Source organism: Protobothrops mucrosquamatus, unplaced genomic scaffold, assembly GCF_001527695.2.
Source record: "Protobothrops mucrosquamatus isolate PMUCROS unplaced genomic scaffold, P.Mucros_1.0 scaffold2445, whole genome shotgun sequence".
NCBI lineage: Eukaryota > Metazoa > Chordata > Lepidosauria > Squamata > Viperidae > Protobothrops > Protobothrops mucrosquamatus.
Window position 1 is genome coordinate 316,068 of NW_015388517.1, and position 22,997 is coordinate 339,064.

The window sequence follows — 22,997 nt, forward strand, 5'->3', positions numbered from 1 at the left end:
ACTTGAGTGGACAAGGGTGAATTTGGGGGTGGAATTTTGCACACCAGTGTCAGTCCTTGACTATGTTTTGAAAAAAAGCGAAAAATCAAGCTACTGCAACTAACTTTACTGTTGAATTTCAGTAGTTCCACCCTGGCGGTGGGGGGTTCGAGAGGCTGTAGAAATGAACATGGGGACATATTCATGAACATGCCACAGCCACCCTTGAGATAAAGCATTATACACGCCCAGCAGACTTAGCAGCTGTTGGAGCGTTTGGTAAGTTTTGTGGCGCCATTGCTGTCTGGAATATATCCTCAACTCAGATTCTGAGTCTGGTATAATGTGGTTGACAAAGGGTTTTTTCCTCAGTCTAGTTGATTAAGAAATTGGGTGGCTGTTACTGATTTAGAACGTAGCATCAGCAGAAATGGAATAGTTTTAGACATTTCCGTTTTGGCCTATCAAAGGCCATCTAGAGCAGGGCTGTTCAACCAGTGGTGCGGGTACCACCTGTGGTACATTGGCACCTGGCAGGTGGTACGCGACCATCCTAGAAAAGTGGTAGTGGGGCAGGGGAATGAGCTGAACCGGTGGCAGCACCGCACAAGCCTGAGCGAGAGATGGCTGGAGCTGCAGGGCTGTCAGGGCTCAGCGGAAGCGCCAGGATCAGCATTTCTTCGGGACTGTCAGGGCTCAGTGGAAGCACTAGGATCAGCGCGAGGCTCCAGCTGGAAAGCAGCACTGATCCTGGCACTTCTGCTGAGCCCAGAAGAAGCGCCGATCAGCTGGAATGTTGCAGCATCTCCAGGATCTTGTGATTTACATTCAGATGTTTGGCAACGGATTCATATTTATGACGGTCACAGTGTCCCAGGCTCATGTGAAGTGACCAAAACCTGCTGCAACCACCCAGCAAATGGGGAGAATAAAAACCAAATAACCCCCACCCCACCCCTGCTGCCAATCCTCAGCAGAAATGCTCACAACAATGAAAACCTCAGACAGGAGTGGGCAGGCAGGTGTCTTGCTCGGCTGTGGCTTGGGGGGTGCTTTTTTCAGTGCCATTGTAACTTCGAACAGTCCCTAAGCAAACTGTTGTAAGTCGAGGACTACCTGTACTTTATCACTTTTTTCCTTTTTTTTTTTTTTTGGTTATCAAGTTTTTGACACCTTGCTAGGCGACTGGTGGTACTCGGATATTGCCATATCCTAAAAGTGGTACAATGGGTGAAAAGGTTGAAAAGCCCTGGTCTAGAGCGTTCAGACAAAATTCCTTCCCAAAGAGAAGAGGATTACTGTCTTCTGTGCTCCTTTTTAAAGGGAAGCATTTAGCCCATTTTTTTTTCTACCAAGCCATTTATATCTTTTATAATATTAGGCAGGTTTTCTTTCTTAATTTGCTTGAGTGTCTTTAGTGCTCCTTAATGGTGTTAATTGTGGAAATGTTAATGTAAATTAATTTTGAAGTCCTTATATAGGTAGTTCTCAACTGATGACCATAATTGAACCCAAAATTGCCGTTGCTAAGTGGGACATTTGTTAAGTGAGCTTTGCCCCACTTTACAACCTTCCTTGCAACAGTTGTTGAGTGAATCACTGCATTTGTTAAGTTAAGTAACAAGGTTTTAAGTGAATCTGGCTTCCCCATTATCTTTGCTTGTCAGAAGGTCACAAAAGGTGATCGCATGAGCCCAGGACACTGCAGATGTCAATTGCCAAATATGAGTCAATTGCCAAATGTCTGAATTTTGATCGTGTGACTGTGAGGATGCTGCAACAGTCATAAGTGTGAAAAACTATCATGTCACTTTTCAGTGCCGTTTGTAACTTCGAATAGTCACTAAACGAACCATTTTAAGTTGAAGGATTACCTGTAATGTAAATTTAAGTACATTGTACAGCAGTCTGCTGGGGTACAACACTGGTCATTTTTTTTTAAAGTTAGAAAGATCAATAAGAAAATTTGTATGAACAGTTCTGAAGGCATTGTACAAGAGCTTCATTAGTATTACTGTATACCTATAGAGTAAGATATTTACATGTAGCCATTTCTTTTTCCTGGTACATATTATTTTGTTCTGACTACCAACACATATAATCTGTGTGATTGATGTAGGCGTCCCCTGTTATTTTTTTCTGATATGTGGTGACCTTAATATGAAGATAGGTAAGTCTTTTTTTAAAAAAAGGCTTTAAAAAAACTATTGATGCTTGAGGCCATCCAAGTCTTGTAATAATTAATTCTGTGCATTTCAAATATTTTGGGTTTTTTTGGTACTGCTATTGCTGATCAGTTTCCTTGGATCGTATTAGGTAAGTTTCAGGGGAATGGCTTGGGGAGGGATTGGGTAAAAAAAAGGCACATAAGCCTAATTCCTGTTTTCTTAGAAGAAATACTTTTGCAAAACACTACTCTGTTCTTCTTTTGCTCTTCCCTTGAAGAGAGAATTTGATGGACAGCAATTACTAACATAAATGGTCCATCCTTTGTCCAGACTTTGGTTGTAGATAGCTGCATTTTTGAATAGATGTGTGTTGTACATCTGCACACATCATCTAGCATTCCAAATATTCCATTGCATAATTGGGCTCACTTCATGATAGCATGGCTGTTGCAGGATTCCTTCCTTAGGAAAAAAAACTCTAAAGATTGCAACTGAGCAAAGGGACTTTTCTTCCCCTGAAAGAATAATTAGCATGCACACCGAATCCTTGTCTGTGTGGAGGTATTGTAGGTCTACTTGCTGCCAACCCCTTTCTTAAACTCATTCCCCGAATAAAAGCTTTGTCCGTATATTCTGTCCTTATCCAGTGGTTGCCACAGTGATCAGCAATGTGTCGGCCTGTCCTTCTATCTTCTCGGCTGAATTTGCTGAGACCAAATCAAACTGATTTTGAACTCTGATGTTGTCCCCTCTTGGCAATAGAGCCACTGGGTCAAGAAAGAAAGTGGGACTGGCTGCAGTTCTGTCTATAAACCCTTTGTCAGCTCTGAGACAGGCAGAGATTAATGTTTGCTTTGCTCTTGCAAAATGAAAGGCCTGAAAAGAATACCAACGCCAACATGTTGCTGTCAAGCTTAGGGGTCCCCAGAGTTAGGAGGGCCATTGATTTGCTTGGAGAAATGAAAGAGGAAAGAATTTCCATCTATTGTGTCTAGAGCAGTGTTTCTCAACCTTGACAATTTTAAGGCATGTGGACTTCAACTCCCAGAATTCCACAGCCAGCATTGCTGGCTGTGGAATTCTGGGAGTTGAAGTCCACATGCCTTAAAATTGTCAAGGTTGAGAAACACTGGTCTAGAGTTTTACCTACTGCCCCAAAGCTTTCTCAAAGTGCTCTAAAGTTTGTGCTCACAACAGTGGTGAAATTATTGTCATTCGTTGTTTTTTTTTTTGCAAAGACAGATCTAAAAGGCCAGTGGACTATTATATTGCATGTTATGTTTCTTGTGAACATTCCTGGACAGATCCACTTGATTGTGCAACTTTCTGAGTCCTTGTAAGCCATGTTGATGGATGCACTATTAACTCATGCATTCTCTACAGATGCATGCATTTTAATGGCTCCAACCATACTGGATAAACTGGATGTGTCAGACATGCATACTGAATCCAAACAGTTTGTCTCTTACTGTACATGACAAGTATATTTACCCACCCTTCCTCTCAGAATTTAAGTCAGCACTAAGCAAGTTCTTCTGTTTTGTTCTCATATTAAGCTTATGCATTTAGTCCGAGATTGATCAGTCTAAGAAGTCTCATCTATTCCAAGACTGAGTTGGACTTTGAATTAAAATTTATGTGCTTCAAAATAATACTCGTTAATGCATTATAGTCCAGTGGTTCTTGACTGTCAGATAAGATCATGATGGATTTTTTGTTTGATTTTTTGGGGGGTTGATATAGAACTTAAAGCTGGTTTATTTAAAATTTCAAGCTAGAAGATTTGATTAATATTTAATACCCTGCAGTAAAGAATATATCTAGTTCCCTGTAACATCCTTGCTTGCTCTCCAGATCTGGAATTAAAAATAAAAAAAACTGAATTGTATTTTTGTATGATTTTTTGTATCTTGTATATTGTATTTGTGTTTTTAATATGCTGTGAACCGCCCTGAGTCCTACGGGAGAAGGGCGGTATACAAATTAAATTAACCTAACCTAACCTAACCTCAGATACAAAAACATGATCATTGAATAATAGTTGGCCATGGTAAAGGAGGCAGTAAGAGACTTTGGACAAAACCATTAAAAATGCATTTGCATACGTGGATTTGGTAGTGCGTATATATTCCATAAAGGCCTTCCAATTGTTTCTTGTTTATTTTTTTTTTAGTAAGAATTGGCTTTTACATTATTAGGTATCAAGTGGAGACTATCTTCAGTGCATACTTTCCAAGCCAGCTGTGATATAATACTAATCTTCTTTTTCCTCCTCCTCCTTCATATGCGGTATCTCTGTATCAGTAGTAGTTGTTGTTGTTAGTTGCCAAGTCGTGTCCGACCCATCGCAACCCCATGGACAACGTTCCTCCAGGCCTTCCTGTGCTCTACCATCTTCTGGAGTCCATTTAAGCTCACACATACTGCTTCAGTGACTCCACCCAGCCACCTCATTCTCTGTCGTCCCGTTCTTCTCAGTAGTAGCTTCTTATAAAACAGTGGTTCTCAACCTGTGGGTCGGGACCCCATTTGGGGTCAATCGACCATTTCACGGGGGTTGCCAAGCAAGGCTGTCCGCCATTTTTTTCCCCTTTTCCGGCGGGTGCCTTACCTCCCTTGGGCTGGGCCAGCTGGTGGTCGGCCTGCTCCGTCTCTGCCGCTTGCCAGCTACGCCTCGGCCGGCGCAGGGGGCGGAACCACGCATGTGCGGCGCTCCCGGGCAGGGAAAGTCCTCGACTTACGACCGGTTGGGTAGTCCTTGACTTACGACCGGTTTAGTCCTCGACTTACGACCAGTTGGGGTCGCGGCATTAAAAAGGTTGAGAACCACTGTTATAAAAGAATTAGTTCTCACACAGAAGCTGTAACCAATCCTATTAGATCTAATTCTGTTCAGAACTGTAACTTAGCTTTATAGGCCCAGTCTTACCCCTCCATTTTTGCTCTTTTGAGGAAATTCTGAAATATCCAAAGGAGAAGGGAAAAATTGATTCATGTTAAATGAGAACTTACCCATTTCAGGTGTACAGTCTGATACACAGACTGAAGCTCCCTTGCATGCTGATTATCTCTGCTTTCCCAAATTTTTCAGTGTTGCTTGCAGCTTTAGAAATCAATCCAAAACATCAGTAATTGAAAAGAGCGCGCATTAAACTGTGCATTTATACATCCCTATAAACATGTATATTAAGAAAAAAAGTCATAAAAATAGACATATTTTTTTAAAAAAAATAGGACGCTGATACAGAAATGAGAAACACTGAAGAAAGCAATCAAAAAATGAACGAAAACAAGTTTAAGAGGACCATGACCTTGTTTAGAGATAGACACAGCTAATGTATTACTCAAAATAGTTGTGGTCTTTTAATCAACTACCCAAATCAATGCTTTTATTCTACATCTTAGATCTATCTTATCAACTTCATATGCTGACAAGGTCCAAAATCATGCATGATTTCCTGTAATATGTGCTTACAGGATAGATACTGAGTGGAAAAAAAACCCATCCACCTCTTAGTGTCTCATATGAATACAGCATGGCCAGCATGCAGAGATTATCTTCTCCCTTCTCTTTCACCCCACTCCCTTTTATGAAGCATTCATTGTTTCTTGCCTTGATAAACTCAAGGTAGTCTGATGACCTTTGTCTAAACTAGATTCAGTGAGAAATGTATCCTTAATTGAAGGTTTTTCCCTACTTCCTTAAACCACTTTCAGTGATAGCAGGCATGAAACTGCATTAAACACCCATTGGAAGTGGAGTAATTATGTGTGTGACTATAGCATAGGCTAGCTAGATCTTAATCCAGATCAAGGCAGAAATTCAGTTCCTAAGGATATCAGCAAACCTTAACAGAAGGGATCTCCCGGGTCCTTTTAAAAGCTAGAATGCTGTGAGGCCACCTTGGGGAAGATGGGCTGAAGACTCCTTACATACACCCAAGTTGCCTTGTTGAATGAACTATTGTTCTGGGCAACTTCCCGCTTCTCTTTCCCCCAGTTGCTATGAATGTTGTTGTTTGGGGTCATTAAGGAGTTCTGATGGTAAAGAGGCCCTGACCCTGGCTAGGTCTCAATAGCTATTGTCCCTTTTCTTTTTCCTTCTTGAATGGCTGATGGCCTGTCTGAGTTAGGCAGGGAGGGAGGATTTTCCCACAACTGATGGATGAAAGAGAGGCGTGTGGGGAGGGGAGGGAGATGCAGAGATTCCTAGACCCTTTCTTCCACCCCCCAAATCTGCTAGTTTCATTCTCGTGATGGATTATAATCAATTATAGGGTCTGTGTAGTAATGCAGCGGCTTGGCTTGCAGTAGGTTTTCCCCTTTGTAATGCCTGTTTCTTAAAAATCAGCCTTCCTACCTAATTTCCCAGGAACATTTTTGATGGGATTTTATTTAGTTAAAACCTAATGAAAGAAGGATTTTCCCCCCCCAGAGATTAGAAATGTGGTCGAGTTAAAAATATCCAAGTGTTAATTAGTCAAAAACTGATGGTCTACATTGAGAGCCAGTTTGGAGTAATAGTTAAGGAGCTAGACCAGGGATAGGCAACCTTGGCTCTTTTATGACTCGGGAGTTGCTGGCGCAGGAATTCTGGGAGTTGAAGTCCACGAGTCATAAAAGAGCCAAGGTTGCCTACCCCTGAGCTAGAAAGAAATGGGAGCCATGGAGGTCTGTTGATCATTTGGACACAGAAGCTGGCTGGGTGACTTTGGGCCAGTCATTCTCCTCAGCCCAACTCACCTCTCAAGTGTTGTTATGAGGAAATGTTGAATTGTACAAAAAATGGGGTATAACTGTAATAGATGCATATATTACTTCATATTTCCCCTCAGCTTTCTTAGCAGTATATTTTTCAACATTTTTTTTCATGGAATAAGGACTGATCACAAGAGCCTTGTTCTTTTGAACTGTATTTTGCACATTGCTATGAAATATAAAGCATTTAATGTAATTCAGATCTAAATAAACAAAATTAATTTTCCAGGTTTACCCTTTCCCTATTGTTGTTTGATCATTGCTAATTCATACTCGTCAGTTATCTGCAACAGACAATTGTTCCTGGTACTAGTTAGTGGAGTTCCATTAATCTGTAGCACAGATGTAATTTCTGAAACCTATCTTTCTGTTTTTAACAAAATGAGACTCAAATTAACATAGATCGACAGATCTACTTTTATTTGGAGTTACACATCTGAAATCATTCAGTACTTGAGTTGTTTACTGCTGAGTTCAGGGATGGCAAATGTTGATATTGCTTGACATTTTAATCAAATTCTTCTCATTTTAAGAATAGGTTTTAAATGTGTTTTGCTATGAAACTCTTTCTGTATCCTTTTTACCCTCATATTAATATTATCTTAGAAGACAGGTAATTTAAGACTGGGATGTGAGTCCCCCTTCTTACTAACCTTTAGACAGCTAGATACTCACTGCTTGAGAAGAGGCATTCATGTCTGATCAAAGCTTTGGATCTGAGTAATTTAATAAGCTGAAGCCATGAACAGCTGTCTAAAATCACCCTGCCTTGAGATATACACACATATTAGCTCAGAGAAAATGTACATGAATGTACAAAGCTGCAAAATAATCAGAGTAAACTAAGATGGCTTTTGTGACTGGTTAAATTGCATCCAATTTAGAATACCGTTTGCTAGGCACAGTGTTTCACACTCACCTACTGCTTACAGTACTTAACTAATATTATAGAATATAGGTGGATTTGTACCTTTAGGGCACATTTCTGTCACAATTTCCCAGCTATAGCAAAAATCGCTTAAATAAGAGACACCTTTCTTTCAACTTAAAAAAAATCCAGTTTTGTAGATTGCTCAGTACATGCTGGTTTTACAGGTTGGATCATTTTCTCTCTATTGCTGGTCCACTAGGGATATTTAGGCCAGGGCATCAATGCCATCCTTCATTGCAAAGATTACAAGTATATTACATTCCATTTCTAACTCTAATAAAGCTGACACATCTACTGGTTAGCATAGTCTGTCACTGTCTTACTCCACACCTTTTAATTCTTTCAACCTGGTTTTAGCTAAAAGTGGCCTTTGTATTCACTTGAATGGACAGAGGCAGTCATCATCTTTGACTGTGTGTGTGCTTGAAGCTATGGATGTACAGACTTTTTTACACAAGAGGGGTACCAGGTGTTGGTTTTGCAGGAACAGGTTCTGCAGGAAGAAGAAAGAAAAAATGAGCGTGTTGTTGCAAATAGTGTCCTTGTTAACCCAGCTCATCAGAGTAGTTGCTAGCCTGGAGAATGAAGCCTTGTGGATCAGTTGCACATGGAATATTTGTGGGTATGTGTGGGTATTTTTTTGCAGTGAAAATCAATACTACTTTAACAACCAAGAAGGGGGGAAATATAATTTAGGCACAACATTTTTCAATGCTAAGTAGTCAATGTTAAATGTTTTACAGCAGAGATGTTGACCTTTTAATTGATTTATTTCCTCCTCTTCTTGGTTCTAGTTAAGGCATTAGTAAATATAGGTCATAATGTACACAAGCCAATTATTTCCTAGTCTGTTCTCTGAATAACTCTCTTCTGGGGAATTTGCCAACTTCCTGTTCATTTTAACTATATAAGCAAGAATCGCCTATCATATTTTCTTGTGAAAATGTGCTTCAGTAAATAGTCATTCTCTGTTTAGAATACTTCTTTTGCAGAGAATGTCCCTGATCAGAATATTTATTTTTCTGGAACTGCAGTTATAAACAAAGTTAACTGAATTGAATATACATCCAAAAGATGCCAATAGTTTGCATTCTTCACATAATCTTGGTTAGCAACAGCTGTCAGTTACATATGTCTTGTATCAAAGTTAATGAGATTTCTGCACAATTGCCTGTGTCCTTGATTAATACCACAGTTTTAGCTACCACTTAAATTATGCAGACCAGAAATTAAAAGTCAGGATTCCTAAACTGCCTTCACCTCATCACACCACTGAAATTACATTTCAGTTTTGTCCCTTACTGTCCTTTACCCATGCAAGTACATATTGTCTGGAAATTTTACATTTAATTTTTTTTTGTCTGAATAAGGGAGTGCCTTATTTCTTGAGAAATTCTGAGTACACATCATTGTACTTCCACATAAACAGTCTTCAAAATATTGAAGAATAGATTGGGATGTTGAGCGGGTGGTGGTCAAATAGCCAGGTTTAGCTTCTGTTGAACCTTGCAGAAAGAGAATATGAGGTGCCGTGTCTGTGTTCACTGGGATGAGAAGTAGAGTGAAGGAGGTTATTAAATTAATGTTGAAGGGGGGGGCTGGATATACAAAACAGTTTTTGTAATTGCAATTGAATATCAGCTCCCCCCTCCCCCCGCCTGCTTTTCAGTTTCCCATGTCCAGGCAGTTCTTTCCAGCTTGACTTTGGTGCTGGAAAAAGAGCTGGGCGAGAAAGAAACTAGTGTGATAGGCAGTTGGTGAAGCAAGACTTGTCATTTAATTAATGTCTTAACATTGCCACCAGAATGCATCATCACTTATATTGATGGAGATCCATAGTCCTTTGCTTTGTCATACAAAGTAGCCCTCTTTTGACTATAGGTTTAAAGACCATCCGCTTCGGAGACCTGATCTCTTGGGAATAAGGCGGATTCTACTTTTTATAAAATAAATCATTATACAAACACAAGACCATTAGACTTCTCTCCTTCTGCCTGTTTGCTCTGCTTTTCTTCAGAGATCTTAGAACATTGAAAGTCCGTGAACTGGGGCAAAGGAAGCATTGTTGCAATAAAGGGATCAGTTGCAATAATTGCCTACAATTGGGGGCTTGTGGTGATCTTAAATCTTCCCCTGCCTTGCTTGGTTTATTGAAGATTATGCCTCTTCTATGGCATTTCTTAGCATCTCATAAAAGTAAAACCAGCTCCAGAAGGAATTTTGTTGACCTTTCTTTTTCTCTTGTTCTTAGCAGCAAGACCTTCTCATGTTTGTTATTTTGGCAAGAAATGTACTATACTCTAAAGAGTTACCCCAATATACTATCCCAGTTAAATGGTTGTCAAAATAAACAGTATCTTGGCAGCTGTTAGCTACATCACTGCTTGCTTAGCTTTTATTTCTTGGATCAGGATTGAGAAGATGAGACAGCAAAACAGCTGCCAATCAAACAGAGCTGTCAAAATATTTCCAGTCCCATGACGAGAGCGGGGAAAGCCAGCTTTTGCTTCTCAGGGTAAATGTGGAAAGAATGACATGTTATTCCAGCAAATATGTGTTCCTAACCTGTGTTTGTTTAAATTACATAGAGGAGCACAATTTGGAAGATGAATTTATGGATGAGATGAAAGACTGATTAGCCAATTCATCATTTGTTGATTCTCCCTCATAAATCACCCCCCTCTAGCTTCTGTTCTCCCCAAGCTGAACTATTGGGAGGACTTCAGAGTCCAGCTTGGGGAGGTTTTTTTAAATGTATATGTATATATTATTTTATATTCTGCCTCTCTTCCCTGTTGGAATTCAAAGTAGGAGACACGCTTAATTTCAGTAGGAACTTGTGCCTTCAGATATTGTAATACCAGGGGGTTACATGCAGCAGAGAATTGACAGAGAAGAAGGGAATGGTGTGTGGAAGTTTCTACATACTTTGGTAAACATAGCATGCAGTAGAAAAAAGGAGCTCCATTTCAGCTTGGCAAAGAAACAAGAGAAGCCTCCCCATTATTAAAATTCAGCAAGACACAAGTCAAACAGTGTAAGTGAACCTCTGCAACTACCTTTGGCCTTTAAATGCATCTTCTTACTATTATTGCATGCAAAATTGTCCAAGTAATCATCAAGGAAGCTCTATATTGACTTCAGTCATCCTGTTTAAGGGAAGGATAAATTATATAGTACTTCATAGTGTATTTATAAGCAACCACAACTTGTATGCAGTACTTATTTTCTTGATGTTGAATTTAAAAGAAATAGACTAAACCTTGACTGATTGGAATAGTCTGTAATTCCAGTATTCAAGTTTGTCATGCTCTATTGGTGTTGCCAAATAAAATCATGTCAGTTTGTGCAGAATAGCCATTAAGGGATATAGGAGGAAAGTCCATAATGCCCTCAAATTAGGAGGAACCTAGTAGCACCTTTTCCAACTAACACATTTTTATTAAAAAAAAACATGTTTTGGGAGCTGCAGATTACTTCACTGGATGCACAGAATAGCTAAACCGATTAGAATTTAAATTGAGATGAAGCCGGGGGGGGGGGGAGGAGACAGGGCAGTTATGCAGGAACAAATTACACGTGAGATAGATTTACAAGTGCCTTATCCCCTAACAGTTGTAGTGTGTTAAAAACTCATTGTGTTTGTTGAGTTCTCCTGAGATAGCCTGAAATGTTGTGGTGTATGTGGCTTGAACAGTCTCTTGCTCAATAGTATAGCTAAAGTTTCCTCTCCCCCCCCCCAAAAAAAATGATTACCAGCTTTATGCTAAGAATTTTTTTTCTTCCTCTTTTCAGCCCAGGAAGGAAAAGGAAAAAGCAGACCCCTTCTTTCCTTTTTTGTCTCTGACACTTCATTGATGATTTCCCAAATCTAGCTAGACCAGTGGTTCTCAACCTTTTTAATGCCGTGACCCCCAACCGGTTGTAAGTCGAGGACTAAACCGGTCGTAAGTCGAGGACTAAACCGGTCATAAGTCGAGGACTAAACCGGTCGTAAGTCGAGGACTACCCAACCGGTTGTAAGTCGAGGACTTTCCCTGCCCGGGAGCACCACGCATGCGTGGTTCCGCTCCCTGCGCCGGCCGAGGCGTACCTGGCAAGCGGCAGAGACAGAGCAGGCCGACCACCAGCTGGCCCAGCCCAAGGGAGGTAAGGCACCTGCTGGAAAAGGGGAAAAAAATGGTGGACAGCCTTGCTTGGCGACCCCCGTGAAATGGTCGATCGACCCCAAATGGGGTCCCGACCCATAGGTTGAGAACCGCTGAGCTAGACAATCCCCAAAATGACAACTTCGTTTTCTTTTGATTTGCTAAATTCCCCAGTGGCTGGGTTAAAAAATCCTTGCTAATTCTGGAATTAGAGGGGTAACAAGAATTCCTGCCAAGCCGGAGGCTTTCTCTTCCTCCCCTTTTTTTCTTCAACCCAAACCAAGCCAGCTTCCATCACACTCAGGTCAGTAGATGATGGCAGATTTATTTATGCATTAATTGGTCCATGGGTCAAGTCTTCACTCTGAACCCAATCTGCAAATTCTTCTGAAGTTTTGCATCTATGGTTCTCTTCAATACCACTTGAAGAGTGGTTTCCAGTTTTGTGTTTAGATCATGCCCGGTCTTTTTTCTGCCACAGCATTTTTAGGCAGACTCTTATAAATACCAACATTATAATTAATTTTCTTCACTGAACTTTGCTGCAGTGTTGTCCTTAATGCTCACCTAATGCTTAAAGATTCTAATTTAGTAACAGTCTCTTATTTGTATACAATTCCAGTTTCATTGATGAATTTGTTTGGGTTCCTCTGTAATTAAAAAAAATCTACCACTTTCAGAGCTGTGACTCTGTGATCTTTTGGGTGGCAAATTTTTACGATGTATCCGTGGTTCAATGTCACAAGATCCTGCATATGTAGCTGTGCAAGATAGATGGATCGATCTGAAAGAGAGGGTAGGTAGGTAGGTAGGTAGGTAGGTAGGTAGGTAGGTAGGTAGGTAGGTAGATAGATAGATAGATAGATAGATAGATAGATAGATAGATAGATAGATAGATCTGAGGCAGAGAGAGAGTAATCCTTGTTTAGTGACCACAGTTGGGATTGGCAACTTGGTTATTAAGCAAAACATTCGCTAAATGAAACTGCAGGCATGCTTATGATCGCCAGCTTTTCTTTGCTTTACACAGGTTGTAAATGCAAGGATTGATCGTAAAATTACTTTTTCATCTCCTTCGTAACTGCAAATGGTTTCTTAGTGAGGCAGTTGCTAAATGAGGATTACCTGTTTCTAGTGTGTATGTGTATACATAAAACACACATTCATGTATACAAGTAACATATTTCATCATAATAATTAAGATTTAGGGTTAAGCATTCCTCCCCCCCTTCTTTCTAATTCACTCCTGTAAATGCCTGCCTAGCTCCTGCATTCGTTTTTCTTAGCAACTCTTTCACTTCCTTAGAGTAGTCCACCTCTCACATATAAGAGCTGTGGATTATAGTTTCAGAATGCAACTAATCAGATTATCTTTAACCCCATTAATTTGACTCTACAGGCATGGATAAAATACTAGAATTCTCATTAGCTAATTTTATGGATGAAATAGGTCAGTATTTTCTGAAGGCTGCCTCTGTCTTATCTGGGGACTACAGGGTATAATTATTGAAATATAAAATGAATTTGCAACCTCCTGAGATATATCTGTTATTATAATAGCCAGGGATTTCATTGCTACTATTTATGGTAATTAATCTATTGCAGTTCTCTACTCTTCTGAACCAACTTTCAGGGGAGAGGAATGGCAAGCTAGATATTTTTGAAATAAAGCTAAAAGAAATATTGCAGTTGTCTGGAAGACATCAAGGGCTCACATTTTCTGCAAGCAACCAATTTTCTGCCAGTCTTTGCTCCTGGCAAAAGAGTTTTGGGAGATCAAGGGTTAATTCCAGCCCTGAAACTTCAGTGCAGAGGTTATCCCCTGTGGCTTGTATAAATATTTGCCACTGGGTGTGATCTCTATATTATCCCTGCTCTGATCATCTGATGGGGCCTTTGGTTATATAAACACTACCCGCCCAGAGTTGATACTGGGATTCTGAGTAGTTAGAATTAATAGTATAATGATTTCTATCCAATAATGGTTATTTACTTGTCACTCCAGGTGATACAGGAATAAACTGTATTTAGCAAAAGGTTCATAGGTGGAATGGGAGATGAATTTCCTTATTTTTCTGCCAGTGTTTATTTTTTTTCTTCTCCTCCAGTGCTTTGTTGTTATTTCAACAGTTCCTAAGGGAGGGGGGGGGAAGGTCAGCTTATTCATTTGAAGAGACTGAACCACCGAGAACTGAACGTGGATCACCCTCTTTTAACTTTCAAAGGATCCAGAATGTTCTTTAGCATGAACAATCATTGAGGGCAGATAGAGAGGACATGAGGATTGAGGGGCAGGGGGTCGCAGGGGCAAGGGCCAGCAAAATAGCAAATAATAAGTGACAGGAAGGTGAAAACCATCTGTTTAGTTCCTCCTAAAAATGTGGTGCAGAGAGGAGTGGGAGCTATTACTACTCAGGGAGACCTGTGTATGACACATAGACGGGGAAGGAAGTAAAAGTGGGGAGACAACATGCATAAATCTGGTTTCCAAGGCCCTTTGCATAGCCAAAGAGTGTATGGAAAGGAAATTGAATCAGTAAACTAGTTCAGTTTTGTTGATATTTGTCCTCAACACTCGTTTGCCAGGAAATTCTGTTGTTCCCTTCTCTGTTTATGCATGGATCTTCGGCATAGCTCCACATCTATGATGAACTTGTAAACTTGGAAATAATAGCATTCGGGCTGTCATGTGAGAAGCAGATGATTGAGCTTAAACATTGGATTGGGTTTAGTTGCCTCTTTAGGGGATAAATGTCGGTGAAAGCACATGATGTTTGTTACTGTGCTACATTTTTTTTTCTTTTAGCTGGCTAAAACTCTGGCACGCTTCTTTCCTATGCGTGATTTTCTAGTATGCTTGGTTTAATGTTATCTTCTTTGATGTCTTTTTTGTTTGGACATTACTTTCCCATGTCTCCCTTCGCAGGCACCATTCGCCCAGTGCGGCGCAGCTATTATGACCCCTCCTCAGCCCCAGGCAAGGGTGTGGTGTGGGAGTGGGAGAACGACAATGGCACCTGGACCCCCTACGACATGGAGGTGGGCATTACCATCCAACATGCCTATGAGAAGCAGCACCCCTGGATTGATCTCACTTCCATTGGCTTCTGCTACATCATTGACTTCAGCACGATGGGGCAGATCAATCGCCAGACCCAACGCAAGCGCCGTGTCCGCCGCCGCCTTGACATGGTCTACCCACTGGTCACAGGCACCTTGCCCAAATCTCAGTCGTGGCCAGCAAGCCCTGGTGCAGCCAATGTGCCTCCTGCCCCTGCTTGCACTTGTCCACAATGCCTTCTGGTCATGAGCATAAAGGCAACAGTGGCAGCTGGGAGCCATGGAGGAACTGGAGCTACAGCTAGCCAGCAGCCTCAACCTCCACCACCACGTAAAGCTGTCTCCCTTTCTGGCAGTGCCAAAATCCCCACGCCAGCATCAGTTCACAGGCCACAAGATGGAACAGCCACCATGCGTAGCTCTTTGAAGACCCTCGCATCTCAAGTGAACCGAAGGCAGGCAGTTAGCACCCCTGCCCTCACCACAAGCAATTCCCCTGCCAGTCCTCCTAATGCCAATGGCAAAGTGACACGCGCCAGCCTTAATACATTGAACCGAACCAATCTGCAGCGCTTGGCCATCGCACAGTCCCGTGTGCTCATTGCCTCAGGGTAAGTATTCGTTTTTGTTGTTACTTGTGCCTTCAAGTCAGTGTTGAATCCAGGCAACTGTCTGAAATAGTCCCTGCAGTTTTCTTGGCAAGATTTTTGCAAGTGGTTTTCCATTGTCTGCTTCCTAGGGCTGAGAGAGAAGGACTGGCCCAAGATCATTCAGTTAGCTTCGTGCTTAAGGCAGGATTAGAACCCACAGTCTCCTGTTTCTAGCTGTGTCTTAACCACTGCACCAAACTGGCTTTAAGTACTTGTTTACCATTCCTAATACTACATCTTGGTGTCCCTCCTCCTCCTCCTCACATGGAGGCATGCAGTATGTGCCCAGTATTGTTTTCCCATTATCCATATTTAGACTATGGGAAGGTCACCTCTGTTCCTGGGATATTGCAGATGGGCCTTTCCCAATTTGATGCTGTCTTGATTTAATTGATTAGGGTGACTGTGGAAATATGCAGGTAATAGGTAATACAATAAATTTGGAGACAGTGTTGAGGGAGGTAATGCAGACAGTTTCTAAGTTAAATATCTCAACATAGGAAATCTACTGCATGGATTATAAAGTGTGGTTCAGTTTTGTCAAGGCTTACGAGGAGCCGCCCGTGGAGATATTTCGTTTGAAGACTACATTGCAGAATTTTGAAGAATGACATGTCAGGTGCTCTGGGAATAGAAAGAAAAGTGGCTTTTGATATTTTGTTACTGAGGAAACTCAAGTATGTTGTGAGACAGAACTTAATCAGAAAAGTAGGATATATTGGGAAGCTCTGAAGAAAAGCAACAAACTCTTGATGGTTAAACAGAAGTAAGCTGTTTGTAAATATATCTCGGCCCAAATACCAGCAGGATAGAAAATTCCTAAGGAAAAGCTGGGACTGACATTGACTGACGCTACTCCATCAGTCCCCCTTCCTCTGTTCATCAAATCCCACAGACCCTTTGAACCATAAAACGGGGAAGCCTTAAAGCCCCTTTTGAATGTTAATGAGGAAGTGAAACATTCTTCTTCTTTACCCTTCAGCTCTGGGGTGGGTGGGTTCCTATCAAAAGGCCCATACAATATTTTTTTTCAAGCTGCTGCCCAGTCTGGAAGGTACCCTATCCTCAGCATCCCCCTCCTGCTAGGCCTCCCTTGACCAAAACACTCTTTCTTGGACATCTAATTAGCGTGTTCCTTCTCTTTTGTACGATTTTGCCATCGGCCGTCTGTTGCTGGTTGCTCCCCCCTCTGCCCATGACCCTTCTCAAAGACTTTCCCATGGAAGAGAGCAAGGGAGGAAGGGGCCAAGGCGATGCTTCCCCAGAACAAAAGGCTCTGTGAATAACTGGGAGACACAACCAAGATTTCTAAAGAGCCTGAATGAGGAGAAGGCAGGCGAATGGGGAGGGCGGGACATGCCCTCTCTCTTCAGATTAGAGGATTCTCTGTCTCCAGCTAGCTCCTTAATCTGTAACTACAGCAACTATTGTCCAGTTTAAAAGGTGCCCCACTTTGTCTATAAACCTTAGCCCTTTCAGATATCCTCCATCTATGCCTATTCCAGAGGCCTTGATAATTGCTGCAGTTCTGTCTCAGGAATAAATTGAAGATTGTTCACTTTTGAAAGCAGGAATTTGTGCCTGGAATAGGATACTTTCTTGTGTTCCAAAACCGATGTCAAGTTTTGTCAGAGAAGCCTCGGAACAGCCCAGTATCATGCAGGCTTCTATGGATTGGGTTGGTTTCTGCTGGTCTTGTAAAGCTGGCAGACTTAGTCAGATCATTGGTGCACATGGCTTCTAGTTAAATTGAGGATGTCCCATAAGACTAAAGCCTGAAAGCTTATGTGGTGCGGTGAGCAAACAGGATCCCCAAAGATGGTATGTGGACCCATTCTAAGAATGGTTTTTCCCAAGCTGATTGACCAAATTGTAGAAGTTTGTAGTCAATTTATCTGGATGATACAAAGGCGAGGAGAATTTTTCTAAAGGTTTTGTGGATCTATGATATTAATTTTTATAATGTGGTCCCATTTCATGCTACAGGGTTTTTTTCCCCCCTACCTTGAGTGGACAAGGAATCTTGTTCATGTCTTTCTCCGAAAGAAACCCCAAACTATTTTTTTGAAAGCTATTCAATGCATATTCCTTCTGTATCCATTTGTACATGTTGACATGGTTATCTGCCACTTCTTGCATTCTCAAAGTATATTCAAGACTAGCTGTACCCAGCCACGCGTTGCTGTGGCTCAGTCTGGTAAAAGCGTGTGTTGCTTTTATGTCCAACAGATGGCGCTGTTTTTCAAAAAAAGCATGTTTTTACCTGTCACAGGTGTGACATCTATATAATAGTAGGTATATTAAAACATGCGCGTATTCGAATGCAACGTTGTGTCAAAATTTCAAAGCAATCGGTGAAGAACTTTCGGAGATTTAAGGTTTTGAACAAACGAACATTTACATTTTTATTTATATAGATTAGGTAAAAATGGATCTGAGATGGTGCAGTGGTTAGAATGCAGTACTGCAGGCTGCTTCTACTGACTGCTGACTGCCAGCAGTTTGGCAGTTCGATTCTCACCGGCTCAAGGTTGATTCAGCCTTTCCATGGTCAGTAAAATGAGGGGCCGGATTGTTGGGGGCAATATGCTGACTCTAGAAACTGCTTAGAGAAGGCTGTAAAGCACTGTGAAGTGGTATATAAGTCTAAATGCTTATTGCTATTGCTATCAGTTCAAACATTTTGGGTCTAACAGTGACCAACAATTTTGATTCAGTGAACTCACAAGATCTTTCGTGCATTTTTTCTAGTTAACCCTTTAAAACCATCAGATTTGGTGGCCAGGTCCATGCCTGGTGACAGTCAATTCCTCTATGCACAGATTCTAGTCCCTATGCCAGCCTAATTGTCAATGCATGGGCAGAATTTGGGCGTTGGAGAATTGCATCAGAGTGGTGACTGAGTCTATGAAATGTATGAAAAAGCTCTTCATGGGCAAATTGGTATAAATTTCTGGTAGGCACCTGGATGTTTTTTTAAGATAATACCATCCTAACTTCAGGCAGAAAGTATAGCCTTAGAAAAAAATCAGCACTGAGATTAAGATTAGAAGGAAGAATTATCCTGAAAATATTTTCTAAAAAAGATTGTTTCCTATTGTTCCCGTGGCCTGCCAGTCCCTACAAGTCATCCTGTAATTCATTTGGGCAGGTAGATGATCATGACTGGAATAAGGCTATCCTTATACATCTAACCATCTTCTCAATCCCTGTGCACACACATGCCTTTAAGGAATAACATGCCTATCACAACCACTGATTTGCCTATTGACCAAACCAGTCCTTATGCCTCTGTTAGCTACCCTTCTTTCAAGATCCATTTGCTTGCTTATCTTTCTCAGACTGGGTCTCCTAGCTCAACTAGGAAGAGTGTTTGTGTCTCAGGCTGCTAGCAACCAAAGGCAGAGTTGTAATCTGTCATGCTAGATTGGTCTAGACTTGGTACCTTTTAGGATGTTAAAGAAAAATGTCCAGGGATCAAAGAATACACAAAAACTTCTCTCCCTCCTCCATATAGCATATATAGGATATAATGGATTCCTCTCTTTTCTCATACTCCATCACCAGCTCCATCCTTCAGAGAATCCAAGATTTGCTTTGACGCTTGTTCACAGTTTTCTTCCCATGTATGCTTAGGTTTTTTTACAGAGATGCAGGTTCATTTTCCAGCCGCCTCTAATAACCTGTGTTTTATTCTATCATAGAGTCCCTACAGTTCCTGTAAAAAACCTCAATGGCTCAAGCCCAGTCAACCCTGCCCTAGCAGGTAAGAGAACCAAAAATCTGGTGGGACCAGAATTACCATTAATAGCTCTTGATTGACCTAAGCAAGGGACGCTTAAGCAGGAAGGTATTTTGAAACCCTGACTTCAGCAGGGTTTTCCCAAGAATTGGGAGCCAATTCTTTGTATTCATTCAAAAAAGTGGAAGAGGAACATTGAGCAGTACATGAATGAAGATACAAGTCGTGTTGAGGAACAGATAAAGGAAGGTGATAGTGATGTTCTACAAGATGGGATGTTCAATGCCCACATTGCTTGGGGATAGATAGAGTCATACAGCGCAACACTTCTAAAAGGTAGAAGTTTTGGGGAAACTAGTGTACTGTACACGTGCCATAGGGAGGGAGTGGAACTTTAAAAGAGAAAAAAAAATGCTCATTTTAACTGTGTGCGTGATAATGATTGTGCACGTTTTAGAAGTTTGGATTTTAAAAACCTCAACATTAATGCCTTTCAAATAAGTTGGAGTCCCAAACCCTGAGACCAGCATGGCATATTAGTCGAACATATGAAGAGGATATGACATTGTAAATGGTTGTCTAGTTTTCTGATTTCCTTTAAAGCCTTGTAAAAATTGGAACCGGCAAAGAACCAGTCTGCTATAACCCTGTATAAATGGGCAATAACCGCACAGATGAAACAAGATCCTAGCCCATAAGTGTAAAGCAGATATAAAGCAAGAAAGAGGCTGTCTATAAATGCTTGTGCTGTCTTCCTCTCCTGTCAGGAATCACAGGGATACTTATGAGTGCTGCAGGGCTCCCTGTCTGTCTGACTCGGCCTCCAAAGCTGGTTCTGCACCCTCCTCCTGTCAGCAAGAGTGACATTAAATCCATCCCTGGCATCGCCAATACCTGCCGTAAGACTACCAAAAAGCAGACCAAGAAAGGTAAGAACGAGAGCTTCTCTGCTTCTTCCTATTGCCTCACCTCATTAGAATTGCATAACTGGAAGGGGCGGGTGTCCAAAATATGCAAACCCATAAAGAGAATGTACATGGTAACTTAGACATCATACCAAACCAGATTTTGTGCTGACTGAAGTTAGAAACTGAAAGATCGTTTGAGGCGCCAGCTGTACCTTGGGAAAAAAAAAAAACAGGTTAAGCTTGCTGGGTAAACACCTGCATCTTCCTTTTCTGCCTTAGTGTGTCCCTGGCTGCTTATGACTTTTGGCAGAGGGATAACAGGTGTTTTGATTCTCTTATTATTTTTGGCTGGCTACTTCTGGAGGATGATAGTATATTCCTGTCTTTGCAGGCCTCGGTCTACGGACCTTTCTTCTCTTCTCTTCTCTCCTGGTTTCTTGTAACTATCACTCAGACATTGTTCTAAAGCAGTGGTTCTCAACCTTGGGTCGGGACCCCATTTGGGGTCGATCGACCATTTCATGGGGGTCGCCAAGCAAGGCTGTCCGCCATTTTTTTATCCGCCATTTTTTTTTGTCTGCCATTTTTTTCCCCTTTTCCGGCGGGTGCCTTACCTCCCTTGGGCTGGGCCAGCTGGTGGTCGGCCTGCTCCGTCTCTGCCACTTGCCAGCTACGCCTCGGCCGGCGCAGGGGGCAGAACCACGCATGCGCGGCGCTCCCGGGCAGGGAAAGTCCTCGACTTACGACCGGTTGGGTAGTCCTCGACTTACGACCGGTTTAGTCCTCGACTTACGACTGGTTTAGTCCTCGACTTACGACCAGTTTAGTCCTCGACTTATGACCAGTTGGGGTCGCGGCATTAAAAAGGTTGAGAACCACTGTTCTAAAGAGTTTTGTTCTCCCTGCGCTGCCACCTCCCCGCTTCCATTTTGCTACCCCATCCACACGCGTGGCTGTATCCGTTGATGGTTGGACAGTGGCAGATATCCAACCAGTGTCCTTCCAGAGCACTCTTCTGCATTACCTAACACATGTTCCCAGCAGAACACATCCGCCACTGCCTCATCCTTTCCCAGCCAGCTGTAGTGAGCATGATGTATTTCACACTCTCTCTGGTATGTGGCTTTTCCTTTTTAAATTGTCCTTTCTCCAAGGTGCATCCCATCTGCTTGACAAATAGTAAGCCTTACTTCCAGGTGACAGTGGAATAAAAGAGATGTTTAGAAGCCTGTTGTCCCTTGTGTGTCTGTAAAGAATATGGAATCACAGTCATTAGAGTGAGCGCACGAGTTCACCACCAGCCTTGTTAAAATGCCACAAGGGCAGATACACTTACCATGCTCCTTTCATGATAAAGAGCTGAAGCTTAAATTTTGCACTATAGTCTGCTGTCAGTTGTGTGAGTGCCTTTCTTATCCGCCTTGAGCAATCACGTAGCTAGACCTTCAGGATGATTTGTCCCCAGCTTGGCCCTTCAGATTTCCCATCACTGCTGTAATTGATTCTTGTCACTTTGCTGCTGGTCATCCTGTTCTTTGCTTTCCTTCCATCTTTCTCAAGGGAGCACATACAGAGTACGGTTGTCTCATCAATTATCTAGAGAATTGCATGCATCAGGGATAAGGGTGAATAGAAGTGGGTAATGTGTAGGTAATATGCAACTCAAGTTCCACCTTTGATTCATATCATTTGATAACAGAATAATGAAGCCCGTGATATAGTGTCTCACCTTTTAGAGGAGTAATGTTGTACAATGTCCTTTAATATTGTAAAGCTATGGGTGAGCAACCTTTCAGTAGCCGTTGTCCATATAATACTTTGTTGGAGAAGAAGAGCTTGGGATGGGGGAAGGGTAGACTGATATAAAACAAGTGGAGGGATGTGGCACATGTAGTTAGAGCCACATTTTTCTGGTTCTTTTCCCAGATTTTGGGGTTTTTCTTTGGTTTTTAACTGCTAAATCTATTTTTGACTTCTGCTTCACCCCATGAGCATTATTGTTTGCCTCAAATAGCAGACCAGTTTTCAGCTGCTGTGGTTGGAGAGTGCTTTGAAGGCTACAGAGAAAGAGTTGAGGCAACTCTTGAGAGTTTAAGTCGTTCATTCCTGCAATAATCTTGGTCAGGTTAGAATTCTTCCCAGATGCTGGAGAACAATGTAAAAAGTGAGAAATTGCGGCCCTGACTAATTAGGTGATGTAGTTCCACCTATGAGATGCCCCTCATATCCAGAAAAAAATAAAAAAAGTGAGCAAAAACATAACCATGAAAGCATCACATGTCCCTGTTCTACGAGATTCCATTGTCTGTGCTCTGCCCCAAGATATTTTCTGTTCTTAAGACAGGATACGGGTTAATTTTTTTTTGACAGATTAATCTGTTGTAGTCTCTGTTTGTTTATGTACTGAAGACAAAGGCACATTTTCCTCAGGGCACTGAGTAGAGATTCTTCTATAAGCTTTGCTATCTCCTCGGTGCAGAATTCAATCACTCATCCATCTGTGCAGCGGCACACAAAGGTTATGGGTATTATATACTCCTTCATAAAATTATACTCCTGAAAGCAGGAGGAAGGCTAGAAGGATAAGGGCCATCATGTAAAGGAGTCAGACTTGGAACTGCTTAGCCTGACTTTGGTTTGCAGCCACCTTTCA

General features: G+C 41.6%; 1 protein-coding gene across 1 annotated transcript in view; it reads left to right on the plus strand.

Moving 5' to 3' along the window:
• The window catches only part of DTX4 (deltex E3 ubiquitin ligase 4), a 38,064-nt gene that overhangs the window by 6,167 nt on the left and 8,900 nt on the right, over positions 1–22,997 (plus strand). Inside the window, exons 2-4 of the mRNA XM_015825024.1 lie at positions 14,911–15,655; positions 19,399–19,460; positions 20,204–20,365. Coding sequence (XP_015680510.1) covers positions 14,911–15,655; positions 19,399–19,460; positions 20,204–20,365 — 969 coding nt within the window. The remainder of the gene's footprint in view (positions 1–14,910; positions 15,656–19,398; positions 19,461–20,203; positions 20,366–22,997) is intronic.